General features: G+C 44.5%; 1 protein-coding gene across 10 annotated transcripts in view; it reads left to right on the forward strand.

Moving 5' to 3' along the window:
- The window catches only part of HYDIN (HYDIN axonemal central pair apparatus protein), a 164,195-nt gene that overhangs the window by 32,039 nt on the left and 115,865 nt on the right, over positions 1 to 16,291 (forward strand). For all 10 annotated transcript variants that reach the window (XM_070760601.1, XM_070760604.1, XM_070760603.1 and 7 more), the window contains 8 exons: positions 974 to 1,074; positions 1,907 to 2,042; positions 3,923 to 4,087; positions 5,810 to 5,962; positions 7,019 to 7,257; positions 11,477 to 11,741; positions 14,439 to 14,582; positions 15,418 to 15,561. In XM_070760601.1, coding sequence (XP_070616702.1) covers positions 974 to 1,074; positions 1,907 to 2,042; positions 3,923 to 4,087; positions 5,810 to 5,962; positions 7,019 to 7,257; positions 11,477 to 11,741; positions 14,439 to 14,582; positions 15,418 to 15,561 — 1,347 coding nt within the window. The remainder of the gene's footprint in view (positions 1 to 973; positions 1,075 to 1,906; positions 2,043 to 3,922; positions 4,088 to 5,809; positions 5,963 to 7,018; positions 7,258 to 11,476; positions 11,742 to 14,438; positions 14,583 to 15,417; positions 15,562 to 16,291) is intronic.

The following is a 16,291-nucleotide window of genomic DNA, read 5'->3' on the forward strand; positions in this document are numbered from 1 at the left end:
GTGGGGCATGGCCAAAAAAAGGGGGGGAACCCCTGATCTAGAGTCTAGGATCTTCTTAATGAGTTTCCTCTTTTACCACTATGGGTTTGCGTAGTGGATGGGTTGGTGATCTCAACCTTGAACCAACTGCTGGCTTTCACAACCTTCAGTGAAAGACAGGATGCACTTTCCCCAGTATGTGTGGGAGGCTAAGTTGAACTGTCACTGGGTTAATTACTTTCACTATGGGAAAAGGTCCTAGGAACTTAGGTCCCGGCTTTTTACTGGGCAACTTTCCTACATGGAAGTGGGGCTGGAGAGATCAGTGTTTGTCCACTTGCTTTTTATATGCCTTAGTGGCTTCTGCTAGTGCTTTCTTGGTGCCTTCCCAGCCCTTCTTTAATAACTCCATCCATTTGGTTAGAATCATGGAGAAGGGTGGCTCTCTGGGCAGCTTGGGCGCTGGTGGCCTGAAAAGGCTGCTATGTACTGCACAGCCACTTCTGCAAACAACAGCTAATCCACCCAGTTCTCTTGCTGGTGATCCACATAACACCTTATATCCATGATGGTGACTTGCCATAGGTTGCATCATAGTACATATGCAGGGGGTGGGTGCAGGGGGCATTAAATTATGTGAGTGGGTACACGCAAATGTGCACAGGTATTTGACACCTAAGGAATAAAGAGTTCGCCGTCACTAGTATAGGGCTTTCTACCATAGCTGGGGGTTGGCTGGGGGTTGGACTAGAAGACCTCCAAGATCCCTTCCAACTCTGTTATTCAGTTACCATAGTACAAATGTGACAGGACACCCAGGTGAATAACAATTGCTGCATCACTTTCACAGCAAATTTCCTGGTCTGTTTTGCATTGTGGCCATAAGTGAGAAATAGCTGTAGCACAAAAATAAAATGTAATAGCAAATGTTCAAGCTAGGATGGCAATAATCTCTCAGCAACGTGAGAATCCCTGTTTTCCTTTTCCACTGCAGGTGACCTTATGCTCAAACACAGTGAAGACCTATGAAACTGCCCTTGTAGTGGACATCAAAGGTAGTGGTGAGGATGTGCTGGCCCTTCCAATTTCTGCAAGGTACTGTTCATTTCATTTCTGCAATGCTGTAGCCTCTATGGCGATTCCAGTCTTTGTCTCCATTCTAAACAAGACAACATGGAAGGGTCAGTGAATAGGGAATGGGAGACTCACTGCAGCCAGGTGGGTGTGGCTGGATGGGCATGGCCACGTTGACACAGAGGATTAGGTGCAGCCAGTTCGAGGTGGATGACTTGGGGTGGCTGGGTGGGCGTGGCCAGGTGGGTGCCTTCAGGTAGGTATGGCAGGCAGGCGCAGAACAAATTATCCTGAGCAATTGGATGTGGAGCCAGCTCAACACCCTGCCAGAACAAAAATCACTTGGAGACTTGCTGTCAAATGAGAACCAGGAAAGTGGCAAATTTGAAAGGCAAGGGGTGGATTCCCCCCTCTCAAATTTGCAGAAATGCTCCATTTTTCTTTCTCCTTTCCAAGGAAACCTTATACCTGTGATGGCGAACCTATGACATGTGTATGCCACGTAGGAGGGCATGCGAGACTTTAAGTCCTTACTGTGATGGAGCGTTGTGAACATGTTTGAAACACCTCTAGCTGGGATTTCCAGACCCAAGTCCAATTTTCTGTGTAACATGGCCTTCAAATCTCAAAAACCTGAACTTCCAGGAAAATGTCATGGTCCACCCTCTCTTGAGACTTAGGTGTGGGTCTGCTTCCAGCAGCTTCATTTTTAATGTACTGTGTGAAGTTTTAGAAACCTACAGCTTCAGATAACTAACAACAACCTGATGAGACTTTATGAATGTCTATTCTTTGCATCTCTGTTGTGGATTAAATTTTTTTTTTAATCTGATTTATTTTTCTGATTAACTAGATGCCTCACACCTGCACTATATGTGGCTAGTCCCACTGTGAATTTTGGACGTTGTTTCCTGAAATTTCAGTATCAACAAGTGGCAAAACTTGTGAATGAAGCTGACCTTCCAGGGTGCTATGGTGTTCTACCCCAGGTTGGTTTGATTTTTGATTTCTTTCTTTCCTATTTGAAGGTCCTGCTACTTTTGAAGGGGGCTTTTCATTCAGGTTGATGGTTTTGTACAGGAGGATGAAATTGCAGCATCTCTAGTGGCAAGGTAGATTTAATAATGTGCTTATAGAAAAGAGAAGAACTCTACTCTTTTAAAAAATATATATATTATATTTTATTTTATAATACTACAATTCCATTTTCAATTTAAAAAAATGTGTTGTCAGAATGCGTATGCATATATACATCAATCTATATTGTATTTTTCTGAGTATATGACCCGCCTTTTTTAGCCTCAAAAAGTGGGTGAAAACCTGGGTGCGTCCTATACACTGAATGTATCCCCACTCAGCCACCCCCACCTTTTGGTCTCTGCCTCCCAACAACGTACCTCCTTGCAGCAAGCAGCACAGAGCCTGATTAACACAAACAATTGATTATCAGCCTCCTGACCCACAGCTGATTCAGCACAGGCGGGCCACATGTAAATTCCAGGGAAATCATTTATCTGTTTTTTGCTTTCAATTCTTTGTCCTTCTATGTTATTTTCTTGCTCCTCCAGTGCTGTATTTTCTACATATTTATGTCATCCAATATCACTTCTAGTTTTTCATCACTTTTTACAAGTTTTAGATGTTCATGTATAGTTTTTGAGATCTCCATCAAGTCTTTATATATCCATAATTCCATTTTATCAATCTTACTATTTTTAGGGTTTTACAATTATAACATTCTTGATTCAAACTTAATGTCCATATAATCTCTTTAAATTTTCATTTCCTAGTATCCAAATGTCCAATTTTATTCTACTCCTTTCCAATTCAAAGCTTTATTATCTTCCACTGACACTGAAGTCAAGACCAAATTCTGTAGCTCAAAGCAAACACTCCTTAAAAGTTCTCACAGTTTCCAAAATATTTTTCTATAAGCAAGGTCAATCCACAGCTGCACACCCTTTTACCCTTTTGTCTTCCACCATGTTATTATAGTACTTTCTTTCCACCAGCAGATGGCATCCTCAATTTCCCCATACACATAGATCAGCTTCCTATTAAAACTTCCTAAAATACTTTAAATCCAGGTATAAAATGTTTTCTTCTTATTCTTTAACTTTCAATTATTTATAATTATTATCTAAAACTATTCTCATTTTAATTATTCTCCTTACTTTCAATTATAACAATCCAATTGTAACAATCACAATCCTTTTGAGTTTTATAATCTCTGATTGTTTTTTTTTTCTTCCTTTATAACACTCCCAGTTGCCAGTTAGCTGTTAATTTCTGCTCCATCTCATTTTAAAGTTTCTTTTCATCTGCAAATTGGCCAATTACTCGCCACTCCTGTACAGTACTTAGATCAAAGCAATCTTCACACCCCGACAATCCACATTTTATGCTTCTTTTGATGTGGCCACTGGCAGCCCTAGCTCCTTAGCAGCTTGCAGTGGCCACTTTCCTCAGCTGCCGCTTTCAGAGGCTTCAGCCAACCCTCCAGGGAAATTACCTTTTCAGGTTTACGTCGGCTCATGCCTCTTTATCCACTGTCTCTCAGGATAGTTTAGGTCCATGAAGACCCTGAATCAGCTGGGGAGAACACATCATCTTGCCACAGTACTGGCGCCCTCTCTCTAATACTACTCTTGTTTACATTTTATTTTAAGGATGTTTGAGTGAGTTCTTGCTTTGTTACTCTTATGCTATTGAAAACAACTGCTGAAAAGTTTACTGAAATAAATTTTCAGAGCTCTATCATGCATAAGATAATAAATAAAAGATATGGATTTTATTATGGCAGATGGTGACAGCATAGAAACAGAAAGACTTCGAGCAGGTAATTCTTAGTGCTTTTATCTCCACCTAGGAATATACGAACTCTCCCACTATCTTGTATTCAAGTCCAGCACCTTGCGGTATTATTCCACCTCATGCCACAGTTGAAATTCCATTAACTTTGGAAGTCGAGGAAAAAGGCCACCAGGAAACCATGGCCAGCATAGCTATCTTTGGGAATGAGGACTTTCCCTTGGTGAGTGGATTGAATGAGCAGGAATAAAGAGGCCTTTATTATATCTTGTATTGCCTACAGTAAGTTCAATAAAGTTCCTCAGCCACAGGAGTGCAGAAAAAGACTGTAATCCATTGGTAATGATAAGGCTTTATGTGAGAAGATATGCTAGAAAAGGAGAAAGAGGTAGATCATGGCATTCCAGATGATCCATAGCAAAATGGTACATAGAGAGTGTGTGTGTGTGTGTGTGTGTGTGTGCCAGTGGTTTGAGAATGGTTAAAAATTCCATATGTAAGTGGCTAGATCTGAGTCTAGGATATAGATCAAGTAAAAATCCCTTGTAAAACCTTACAGTTAAAAGTTTATTTCTAATTTATTCTGGAAATTTGAATATTGTCTAATTGGGACTGTGTACTGCATCTTTCACTTGAGAAACAAGTTTTTCTGTACGATTTTACTGTTCAAGATATTGAAGCAATTGATATGTACAGAGCAAAGGTGCTAAGAATGTTTATATCTCCCTAGGTTTCAGAAAGGAGGCTGAAATGCAAGCCTCCTCAAGTACAATAATGTTTGTTAACTGTAGAAGGAAAGACCCTCCTAAGCTTGTGCTGGATCTCCAATTTCAATAGTTCTCTCTGAATGTTTGCTTTGGTGGCTGTCCTTTGGGTGAGAGTGTCTCCTGGGGCAGATAGTTATATTATTGCCATCTGTTCTTGAGTGGGAATTTACTTTCCCAGAACAAGAAATCTGCCTTCCTCAGAAATAAGCAATCTATTTTAGTCAGTCGGTCAATTTCCATAGCCACCCAACTCAACAAAGTGACTCTTGGTGGACATTACCAGGAATTGATTGCCTGCTTCCATTCCTTTAGAGCCCTCTCCCTCCCCTGTCCATAGCAGTTTATGTCCCGGTCTATGGCTTGCAATGGCACAACTTAAACGGCCAACTTACAATTCAACAAATAGAAAAGTTAAATTAATTTGAATGGAACCATGGCAATAATAATAAAATAGCTTGACAATTGAGTGGAAGCAAAATAGTTGTCTAGCCCCACGAGGGAGAGTAGCTGCAGTTACAGGGGCCTGGAATCGGTCCAGTCCAGTCCTATGTGTGCATCACAGCAAAAAATAGGTTTCAAATAGCTTTCCCCCTCTTAATTAGGTTTACCTCCTGATCTGTGATATAAATGAGGTATAAAGTTGATACTGGAGGTGGATTCCTGCAGGCTCAGACTGGTTCTGTAGAAACGGTAGTGGGAATTTCCCCCTGGTCGCTGAATCATCAGTGATGGCTGGCTGGACATGTCCCCAAACTGGCTCTTTTGAAGGCACCCTGGGCAGCGCCATCTTGTGTTTTGCTTCTTTGCACTCACAGAAGCATGTGCAGAAGCTGCATTTTAAACACTGTATCCAGGTGATGCATCCATATGGTGTGCAATGCATGCGCACCCACACGGCGTGTGAGGAAGCGAACCAGTAACGAGGTAAGTCAGAACCCATGCCTGGTTGATATGTAAGCCCCAAATCCAAGCATGCATGAAAATTAATCTTCCTTAATTTAAGTATCTTGTAATTGTGAGGATTTCACATTCTAGGGTTCTATTCCATGCTTATGTTTTCCAGGAAATATTGACAACTGTAATTCCTGCATCAGGAGGTCACTTTGTTTGTGGAAGGCTATTTTACAGTATCCAGTCATAATAAGTCACAATAATTGTATTAACTTATTCTGCCATAGGAAATCCAATTGGTGGCTTTTGGAGAAGGTCCTGTTGTTTATGTGCATCCCTCTAAGATAGATTTTGGCTGCATCCAGGTTTTAAAGAATGTTTCCAGGGCACTTTTTCTTGCAAATCAGTCTGTTATTCCTGCACCATTTAAGGTGCAGATGGTAAGTAAATTCTGAAGCTGATTTATGTTGGGAAATAAAATTGAAAAGCTATTCTTCGTTAACAGCTTTTGCCATCATTATAGGATAAAACCTCCCATGAAATCATTTTGAGATGGGCAGTACTTGGAGTGGTGGATATTCCAAGAAGAGGCATAGGTTAATAGTTAGCAATTTGGAATATTTCCCCAAAATAAGGCCATTTTGAACCCTGAAACGAGCGCCTGGCCTTATTTTTGGGGAGATCTTAGTATTTTGGGGCACGTGGAGCAAGACACCACCTCTGCTCTGTCTCTCTGTCTCACCTGCCAGTTGCCACTTTCCAACCTCTCCACTCTTTCAGTTCTCCACCTTTCTGTTTCTTCACCTCTCTCTTTCTTTCTTCAATAAATACCAGCCTCTCAGTTTATCAAGCTTGTCTCTTTCTTGCTTTTCTCTCTACACACTCTCCCACTTCCACATACCAATCTTTACATTCCAAATTTTGAAAAATCCTTTAGCACAGCACTTTGGAGCACCACCTACAAACACATTTAGGCACTGTTGTCATCTTTTTTAAAAAAGTTTTGTTTAGTTCTCTTCTATTCTACTATCACCAGGTATTACCACCTCCACTATCCAGATTGTTTTGTTTTTCTCTTCACCAGCTAAGTCTGAGGTGTTACGTGGCAGGTTTTTGTTTATTTTAATTCTAAAATCCCAGATAATTTATCTTCTTTATTTTCTATTACTTGTCTATTTTATGGTCCCACCAAATTCTTATCCATTTCAGAAGTGCTGCCTTTAATATAGCATGGCATATAAAAAGAATCTTTAAAAAAATCTTAAAATCTTAAAAAATAACAATTCAATGTAAAATAAGTTTTAACTTCAGGGTATCCTTGATATGTTTTTGTTGTTAATTATTGGTAGTAAAAGTACAGACATTTTAATCAGCAGAACGTTTTTTTTACTATGATTTAATATATTTGTATTTCCTTAATATGTAACTTGCCTTTTAAAATATTGAGGTCTAGCACAGAGGAGTTGATTGATTGTGTATTTTTTATTGTGTTTCAGGCCCGTAATCCTTCACAATGGAGAATTGACCCTAGTGAAGGGATTGTTCCTCCAGAGATGGAAATATCTCTTACTCTTATTGTTAATTTGGATGATACCGTATTGTTTCAGGACAAAATCAACGTGGCTATAGAAAGCAGTAATTCTTATATTATTCCAGTCTTGGCCACTGGCATTGGAACTACCATTGTCACAGACAAGCCATTTGCCCCTACCATCAATCTAGGACCCCATTTCAGGTAAGGGTCATTTTTGTCTGTAGTTGATCAGGAGCCAGAGGTAGTGATGGGCGAACCCGATGAAATTCAGGTTTGGCGGTTTCGGGCGGACTTTACAAAAAATTTGGGTGATGTCACCGAACCCGAATACTCCATGACGTCAAAATTGTGGGATTTCCCAGCTCCTTTTGCTGAAAAGACCTCCCTTTACTTGCTTGGAAGAGAGGCCAGAAACATAGCCAATTCTATAGTGTAATGATTAGCGCTCTCGACTTTGAATCTAGCGATCGGGGTTCAAATCCTGGTGGAACCACCTTTTTTAAAATTTTATTTATTTATTATTAGTAGTATTAGTATTAGTATTATTAGTATTAGATTCAAAGTGGAGCTTTGAATTAGCTATGTTTCTGGCCTCTCTTCCAAGCAAGTAAAGGGAGGTCAGGAAGAAGTATATGTGATGTCAAAACTCCGCCCCTGGAATTCCATCGTGGGGTTTCCCAGCTGCTTTTGGTTGCAGTGCAGCAAGCAAAAGGAGGTGGGGAATGCCACGATGGGGTTACCCACTCTGCTCCCGGGCGGCGGCGTTTTGCGGTGTTTTGCGGTGTTTGAGGGAACGTTGAATCCGAACCCTGAAGTTCGGCACGGATTTCAAAAAAAATTCAGGTTCGGGTTTGGCATACCGAACATCGCAAAATTCGGTACGGACCCGAATTGTGCGAGTTCGGTTCGCCCAACACTAACTAGAGGGCTCTGACCCACTTGGGAAGCTCAGCCAAGCTAGAAGACAGAAGCTAAACTCAAAATAGTCTGTAAATTGATAGGTCAGAGAAGTGGGCCGAAATATAAGGTAATGAATAAATGTAAGAACAATTTATTCTTCACTTTAGAAAAAAATAAAATGCTAAGATACTGTTTGAGAGATAGCTAGTTTGATAATACAGTGATCCCCCGCTCGTTGCGAGGGTTCCGTTCCAGGACCCCCCGCAACGAGCGGGTTTTTGCGAAGTAGCGCTGCGGAAGTAAAAACACCATCTGCGCATGTGCAGATGGTGTTTTTACTCCCGCAGCGCTAGCGAGGAGCCGAAGATTGGGGGCGGCGCGGCTGTTTTAAAATGTCGCCGCCGGCATGGGGGGCTTCCTAGCAGCCCCCCAAACCCGGGTTGGGGGTCTGGGGGGTGCTGGCAAGCCCCCCATGCCGGCGGCGACATTTTAAAACAGCCGCGCCGCGCTGGCTGGCGCCGCTTTTGAGCTGAGTCCCGGAGCGAATTCGCTCCGGGACTCAGCTCAAAAGCGCCGACAGCCAGCGCCAGCGAACAGCTTCTCCGCGCTGGCTGTCGCCGCTTTCGAGCTGAGTCCCGGAGCGAATTCGCTCCGGGACTCAGCTCGAAAGCGGCGAGAATGAACGGCGTGGGCGGGCGAAGGGCGGGCGGCAGCGAGGAGTTTGCGTGGGCGGTGGGGAAACTCCTTGCTGATGCCCGCTGCTCGCCCTCCCGCCAGCAAGAGGGGGAAGACCCAGGGAAGCCGCCCAGCAGCTGATCTGCCGGGCGCCATCTACGCATGCGTGCCCATAGAAAAAAAGGGCACACATGCGCAGATGGTGTTTTGACTTCCGGGTTGAAAAATCGCAAATTACCCTGTTCGCAATGGTCGGGGACGCAATAACCGGGGTATTACTGTATTATAGATGAAATGGAATTTGGGATCTTATCCCAAGCCAGATATGAGTGGGCCTTTTTTCTGAAAAGGCAAATAGGCTGCACATTTAGAGAAGCTGCAAGATGTGCATAGAAAAGCCAATGAAAAGGCTTGGCTAAGAGAGGTGTAATGCCACAACCCATTTTGGGATGTTTGAAGGGGAATCACATGGGAAAATGGTCAAGACATGAGTGTTTCATTGGCTAGGACGTGGATTTAAATTATGGGAGGCAGATTTGGATATCTGCCTTTAGGAACACAGTGGCCTAAATGGTGCTTTTCAGTTCTGTGCTTCTATGAAATTGAAAGGCAATAATCCAACTTTTAATACTGCGGATGTGCTATTGCTCACCCACCCTGTCCTTCCTGCACACATCAACCCAAAAAAGGAAGGAAGAATCAGTAGCAGAAACAATTTTCTTACAATCTGTAGGATTGTTAGGGTCTAATTATACAACTGCTTTTTGCTGGGTTTACTGTGCTGCCTTTGAAACAATTCCACTATATTATCAATATAAAATTGGGCTTCAATCTAGAACATCTTAGAATCCTGTTTCAGGGGCCCTTCCTTGCCCTTTTGGTGCAAGCTGGGTGGTCAAAATCTATAAAACAGCAAGGAAGGGTTCTTGAAACAGGATTCTAATATGTTCTAGATTGAAACCCAATTTCATGTTGATATGTGAAGTTGCTAACTACAAAAATGCAAGCTGGCAGAACGGGGGAGGGGAGTGTGTGTGTGTGTGTGTGTGTTTCTCACAGGATGTAATTGCTAGCTGCTACCTCTGGTTATCAAGGATTTTTCCAGAGTAATTAAGAGAAAGATAACACATTAATGGCAAATTCTATGGCTGCACTATCATCCTTTGAAAATTCCTCCATAGGAAATGAAGTCAACCATATTATAGATTGTAAGAAGATAGTTTCGGCTACTGAGTCTTCCTTCCTTTTTTCTTTCTTGGGGGAGGGGACACTTTCCCAGGATGGCTTTGTTTTGCCAAAACCCAAGTTTGAAATGTACAATGAGGCAGGGCCCTCTTTGCTTCTTCGCCTCTTTCTTCCTTGTCGAGGAGGAGATGAAGAAGGACCTGATGGGAAACACAGAAGTGTTTATATGTAGACATATGTATGGGACCGTCTCTTACCCCATACCTCCCGGAGACCAATTAGAGCACAGAGAGTTGGCCTCCTCCAGGTCCCGTCAACTAAGCAATGCAGGTTGTGTATGCAGCAATGCAGAACATGCCTTAAAATTCTCAGCCGTTCCTTCTTATCCAGACAAATACATTTTCTCTTTTGAACTTCACTTTTTCCAGCCTATCTCACCGTGATACTTCCAGTCTCACCCAGTCTGCCAATATTTGAGGGGCTGCCATAGTGAGGTTGAAAAAAACAGAATGACTTAGGAAAAGAAAATTTGATGAAGTTGATAAGATCCCCCAAAAAGAGAAGTAATAGGAAACAGTGCTACCAAGGTTCTGATTGATGAACCCCAGCACTCCAGGATGTTCAAATTTCTCAAAGAACTGATTTATTGAGTACATCATTTCAGCATGTATGAAAGCCAAACCAACTCTATTTCCCATGGTTTTCATATAATTAAAGAATAGATATTCCTGTCCCTTCTTGTCACAGGTCAGATTGTCCAGTCAGGTGGTCTGGCACCTATCTCCTTGGTAACTCTTTCCCATCTCTGGCCGGCATCTGTTGAGAGGACACTGGTGTCCATGGGACAATCTGTTGTTATTGTCTGGTCCGACATTCCAAGCCTCTTCCCTGCCCCCACCTCCTTACTGTGTGGCAAGCTGAGAAATGAAAAGATGGCTGTGGCAGCCTGGATCCGTTTCTAAATTGACGTAGGCAATGTTAGAATTACAGTGATACCTTGTCTTACAAACTTAATTGGTTCCGGGACGAGGTTCTTAAGGTGAAAAGTTTGTAAGATGAAACAATGTTTCCCATAGGAATCAATGGAAAAGCGATTAATGTGTGCAAGCCCAAAATTCACCCCTTTTGCCAGCCGAAGCACCCGTTTTTGCGCTGCTGGGATTCCCCTGAGGCTCCCCTCCCACCTCCGGACCTCTGTGTTTTTGCGATGCTGCGATTTCACTGAGGCTCCCCTCGCTGGGAAACCCCACCTCCGGACTTCCGTTGCCAGCGAAGTGCCCGTTTTTTGCACTGCAGGGATTCCCCTGCAGCATCACAAAAACACGGAAGTCCGGAGGTGGGGTTTCCCATGGAGGGGAGCCTCAGGGGCATCCCAGTAGTGCAAAAACGGGTGCAGCGGCAGCGGTGGGTTTGTAAGGTGAAAATAGTTTGTAAGAAGAGGCAAAAAAAATCTTAAACCTCGGGTTTGTATCTCGAAAAGTTTGTATGACGAGGCGTTTGTAAGATGAGGTATCACTGTATTTGTGGTGAGTGGTATCAGTGTAACCTAGAGTTAGATTTTCTTTCTCTTGTATCTTGTCTTTCATTTATTTGTTGGCTGTATTTTGTATCTGGTTGCTTTCTCTGAAATGAAATGGCCTGTCATCTGTCACTTTGCTAGCTTGGATCCCTGCCGCTATCGTTTCAAGATCACCAACTGTGGGCGTCGCACCCATCAGCTTTATTGGATGACTGAAGGTTTCGCCCCATTTCGCCAGTACAATACGCTCCCTGCCATCAGCATCAACACTAACACCAAGAGCCAGACTGTCCCCCCAAAGGCAGAATCTCAAGGTCCTGTGTTCAAGCTTCAGCCCCTGAGAATGGAACTGGCCCCAGGAAAGAGTATGGACATGTTCCTGGAAGGATCTTCTGACGTTCCCAAGGTATTATTCAGGATCCTCTTATCCTCATGGGCAGGTGATCTTCAGAGTTCCTTCTAATCTCTGTGAAGCAAAGTATCCCTTTGATTGATGGCCTGGCTCTTCAGGTTCTGGGAGTTCTCAGCATCTTCTTAGCAGGCCAGGTGGCTGCAATTGCTAGAATTATGTGATCTGGACAATCAGACCCCACTTAGCTGTTGTATGTCCATGGAGATTCTTATTCATCCACGATCCAAGTCAAGGTTGTCCAAAAGGTGCTTTTCAAAAGACAACTGGACTTTCTTAGGGGGTTTTTTTTGTTGTTCAAACATTTTGCTTTTCATTCAAGGGGCTTCTTCAATTTTGGATAAGATGCAAAACATCTTCAAGGAAAAAACAAAAGAAAGCCCAGTTGCCTCTTGAAAGAGCACCTTTGGGACTTAGCTGCTGTAAGTGCCATATGGTCAACTTAAAAGAACCACTGAAGTTATAAATGTTGTTGGATAACATGCTATGTTTTCTTGCCGGTCTGTGTTTCATTCACCTTCTCTGTAAGGTGTATCTGTTAGTTTTTAGTACCCAGCACTGGATTTTTCTTTTCCTCTTTACTCTGAGATGAATATGCTGCTACAATTTGTATCTTTACATCTGCTACTGGGAAATGATGTAACTTGCTCTTGCTCCTGGAGCCCTGAGAAAATCTCCTTCAGCTGATGAACGGAGCTTGTCTGTGGCCCCGGTTTAGTGTGGAGGGCCTTTCTGAGCCGGTGTTAGGAACTGGGTAGCAGAGGCTCCCTCTGGGGGAAGCCCTTCCCACTGAGATGGCAGAAAGCATCTTCATTCTAAAACATTAACAAGAAGGCACGTAGGCCAGGGAGAAATGGGCAACAACAAACAGGATGGAGCTGGGGGGGGGGGGGGGGGGGTTTCTGAGCAGTTTGGTTCCAAGGAGGGCAGGCCAGCAAAAGCAGGCAGAGTTGGGAAGATTAGAAACCCCCACTCTAGTGCAGGGCTCTCCACACTTGGCAACTTTAAGACTTGTGGGATTTCAACTCCCAGGTATTCTGGGAGTTGAAGTCCACACATCTTAATATGCCTAAGGTTGCAAAACACTGCTGGAGTGTGGGGGGTTTCTAACCTTATCAACTTTAAAACTTGTGGTCTTGAAGTCCCAGAATTCCAGAGCCAGCATTTTCATTCAAATCCACAAATTGACAAGATTGGAAAATTCTACTTTAGAAGACCATGGCTGGCTGGGGACTTCTGGGAATTGCACAACTCTTAAAGTTGCCAAAGTTGGATACCCTTGACCTAGAGAACCAAGGTGCTTGCAGGAGGCTAGTGGGGGAATGACTTCCTGATGAAGGCAGATCATCACACTGTTTCAGCTCCCATGTCTTGTATAGGAAAAGAGAAGAAATGTCGTCAGTCTACAGAGTAACTACCGTGTTTCCCCGATAGTAAGACACCCCCGATTGTAAGACGTATCGGGGGTTTCAGGGGGGTCGGCTAATATAAGCCGTACCCCAAAAGTAAGACATATGTCTTACTTTCGGGGAAACATGGGGGTATTGCCGCCTCCCTCTCATCTAGCTGCCTTCCTTTTTTAAGCGGGAAGAAGGGCGCGCTTTCGCTGCCTTCTTCCGGGACCGGGGAGGGGAGCTGTGAGGGAGGCGGCCTGCTGAGGCCCAGCCCGCCGGAGAGTTTGGCTGATGGAGGGACGAAGCCAGACTGCTAAGCTTCGGCTCGTTAGAGGGAGCTGCCGGCCGGAGACGGTGGGGCTTGCTGCAGCGAGCGACCTGCTCCTGCCTTCGCTTTCGCCTCCTCGAGAGCCAGTGAAACTTGCCGGCGGAGCCGAGTTAGCCGCAGGGAAGAAAGAGGCGTCGTCGAGGGGTCACGGCACAGCCTCTCCGCGGCAGTCGAGGTGGGCGAGGGCCCTGCCTTGGCGGCCACGGGTTGCCACCGTTATGAACCCGGCGGGCTCCTCAGAAACGGCCCTGCAAGGGAAGCCGCCCGAGGTAGGAAAGTCCCCACCCATCCTTTGCCCGCGTCTCGAAGAGGGGAAGAGAAGGGACTGTGGTGATGGTGTTGGGGGGGTGCGAGATAAGTGAAGGAGCCTCAAAACCGGTTGTCGCCTTCGCTTCCACGGGGCTTTTGAGGGAAATAACAGTCCCTCCTGGGGGAGAAGCAGGGGACAGGCTCTCGGAGCCCTTGAAAGGATCCCCCCCCTTTCCACCCCTTGCCGCCCGAGACGAGGTCGGGGCGCTTCCTTCCCATTGGCGCTCTCTTCAGATCCTCCTCCCCTCGCTCTGGGTGAGCAGCGCGGCGTGGCGGCGGTGATGGAGGAGGAGGAGGAGAACGAGGGCGGCTGTCGCCCTTGAGGAGGCTGCCCTGGAGCCATGAGGTTGAACTTGGAAAAGGGCTCACGAGGCTCCTGTCCCGCGGCTGCCCTTCTGGACTCTGGGGAGATGCTGCCTTCGGGAACGCGACCCTTTCAATTTTTTTCCAATATAAGACATACCCCGAAAGTAAGACGTAGTGGGGCTTTTGGGGATAAAAAGAAAGTAAGACACTGTCTTACTTTCGGGGAAACACGGTAGTGCTGGGCAGAGCACCTGGTGAATGGGAGGCTGGATGCCAAACTGACTGAGGCAGGTATATCCAAGGGTTTCTGGCCAGCTGGCTCAGCCATGTTCATTCTGCTGCTCTTTGTCTGAACAGCTGGTAAAGGAGAGATTGCTGTGCCACGCTATCATAGGGAAGCAGTCCGGAAAAGAACGTATCATGAAGGTTGATGTCACTTGTGAATTCATCGCGCCAGTTTTGCAGATTTCCTCCAGAGCAGTTACATTCCGCGTGGAGAAGGTGAGTGCTTTGATACCATGACATCCTTCTGACTTCTGACATCAGACCATCCCAAAGGCCAGAATTTTGCGAGCCAGTTTCCTCTGGGTCATTGGAATCCCAAGTCTTTTGAAACATGGCCAGTCTTGTGGGGGAGAGTCTGTGTAAGAGCTGGCACAAAGCCTGATTTAACCTGATGATACTTAGCCCACTGCCATGGGTAGTTGCCCTAGGGCCTCTGGGAAATGAGGCCGTTTTCTGAGGTTTTTCTGTGACCAAGGAAGTAATAGACCATAATCTGGTCCACTGTAGGCTGGCAGATGTGATCAGTGTTAGTCTGAGGAATCCATCACAACCTGTTTGTCTTGGGAGACCCTGTTTTCCCCTCCCTCCAATATGTTTCAAGAGTACATTCCCTAATGAAGCAATTTCGCAGGTTGTAAAAGTCACTTCCTCTGGCCACTGTGGGTTTCCATGGAGATGGCCTTAGTGTATTGGTTGGAATGTACTTTGTTTGGACTGAAGCCAGTGTAGCTTGTGGCACATAGATGTTATATGGGTGTACCGAGGTACCCCCATGACAGCTTCCGCGGCTGCATTCTGGACCATTTGGAGCCTCCAAACACTCTTCAAGGGTAGCGCCATGTAGAGTGTGTTGCAATAATCAAGATGGGAGGTGATGAGGGCCTGAGTGACTGTGCGTAGAGCCTCCTGGTCCATATAGGGCCACAAATGGTAAACCAGGCGAACCTGGGCAAAGGTCCTCTTGGCCACAGCCGAGAGATGATGATATAATCTTATTATAAAAATAATAGTTGTGTGATTCTTGCTCAGTTTTTCTCTTTCTTTCCTCCAGAATCCCAGTGATATTTTGACTGCACAGTACAAGCCTCTGTCCTTGAAGAATGTTTCCTCTTTGCCACTCAGGGTTGTCCTTTCTTTGCAAGAGCCCTTTGCCCTGTGTGATGCAAATCACAAAATGATTCCAGCTCCTGAGCAGGTAAGAGCAAGTAAAATTCATCTGAATTCAGTCCACATCCTGGATAGCAGAACAGTCTCGGATGCCAGAGAGACAGAAAGTATTAATTATAGTATCAGTATAGAAAACTACACTTAGGAATGTGCAGTGATCAGAATGTGTTTTGATTGGAAATTCTGCCAAGTTTGAAATTTTGGTTTGACAGAACATTTTTGTTGCTTAGGGTTTGGGGCAGAATCAAACCTGCAGGGATCCCAGAGCCACTCAGGCTGAGTAGGGATGGTTGGTGTGACTCACCCCTCTCCATTCTATCCCTTACTGTAACATATTATCATAATCCATATTTTCATATCATTGTAATATATATTTTCAGATTTGTTAATTATTCTAATCTGTTCCTAATATTGTACCGTAGTCGGAGACCTTATGGAATTGGGCAGCTTTACAAGTTTGGTGAATCAAGGCATCCCAATAACTGTTCTCCCTCTCCTCTTTCCAGTGCTGTTTGTAAACCCACTTAGCTGCTGCCCACATCCTGGGCTTCCCCCTGTTCTTCCCCCACCTGACTTCTGCTAAGTGTTTCAGTCAATTTAGAGTCTACTGGAGTTGGGGGGGTCAATACATTTCAATAAATAAATGTATACATAGATAGAGAATTCCTATTTCATTCTTTACCTAGAATGCCCTGGAGGCATGTTTAGCCATTTAAAAACATGCACAGAACCCATTGTGCCCAAACTAATCACTAATG

The sequence above is a fragment of the Erythrolamprus reginae genome, chromosome 9 (genome assembly GCF_031021105.1).
Source record: "Erythrolamprus reginae isolate rEryReg1 chromosome 9, rEryReg1.hap1, whole genome shotgun sequence".
NCBI lineage: Eukaryota > Metazoa > Chordata > Lepidosauria > Squamata > Dipsadidae > Erythrolamprus > Erythrolamprus reginae.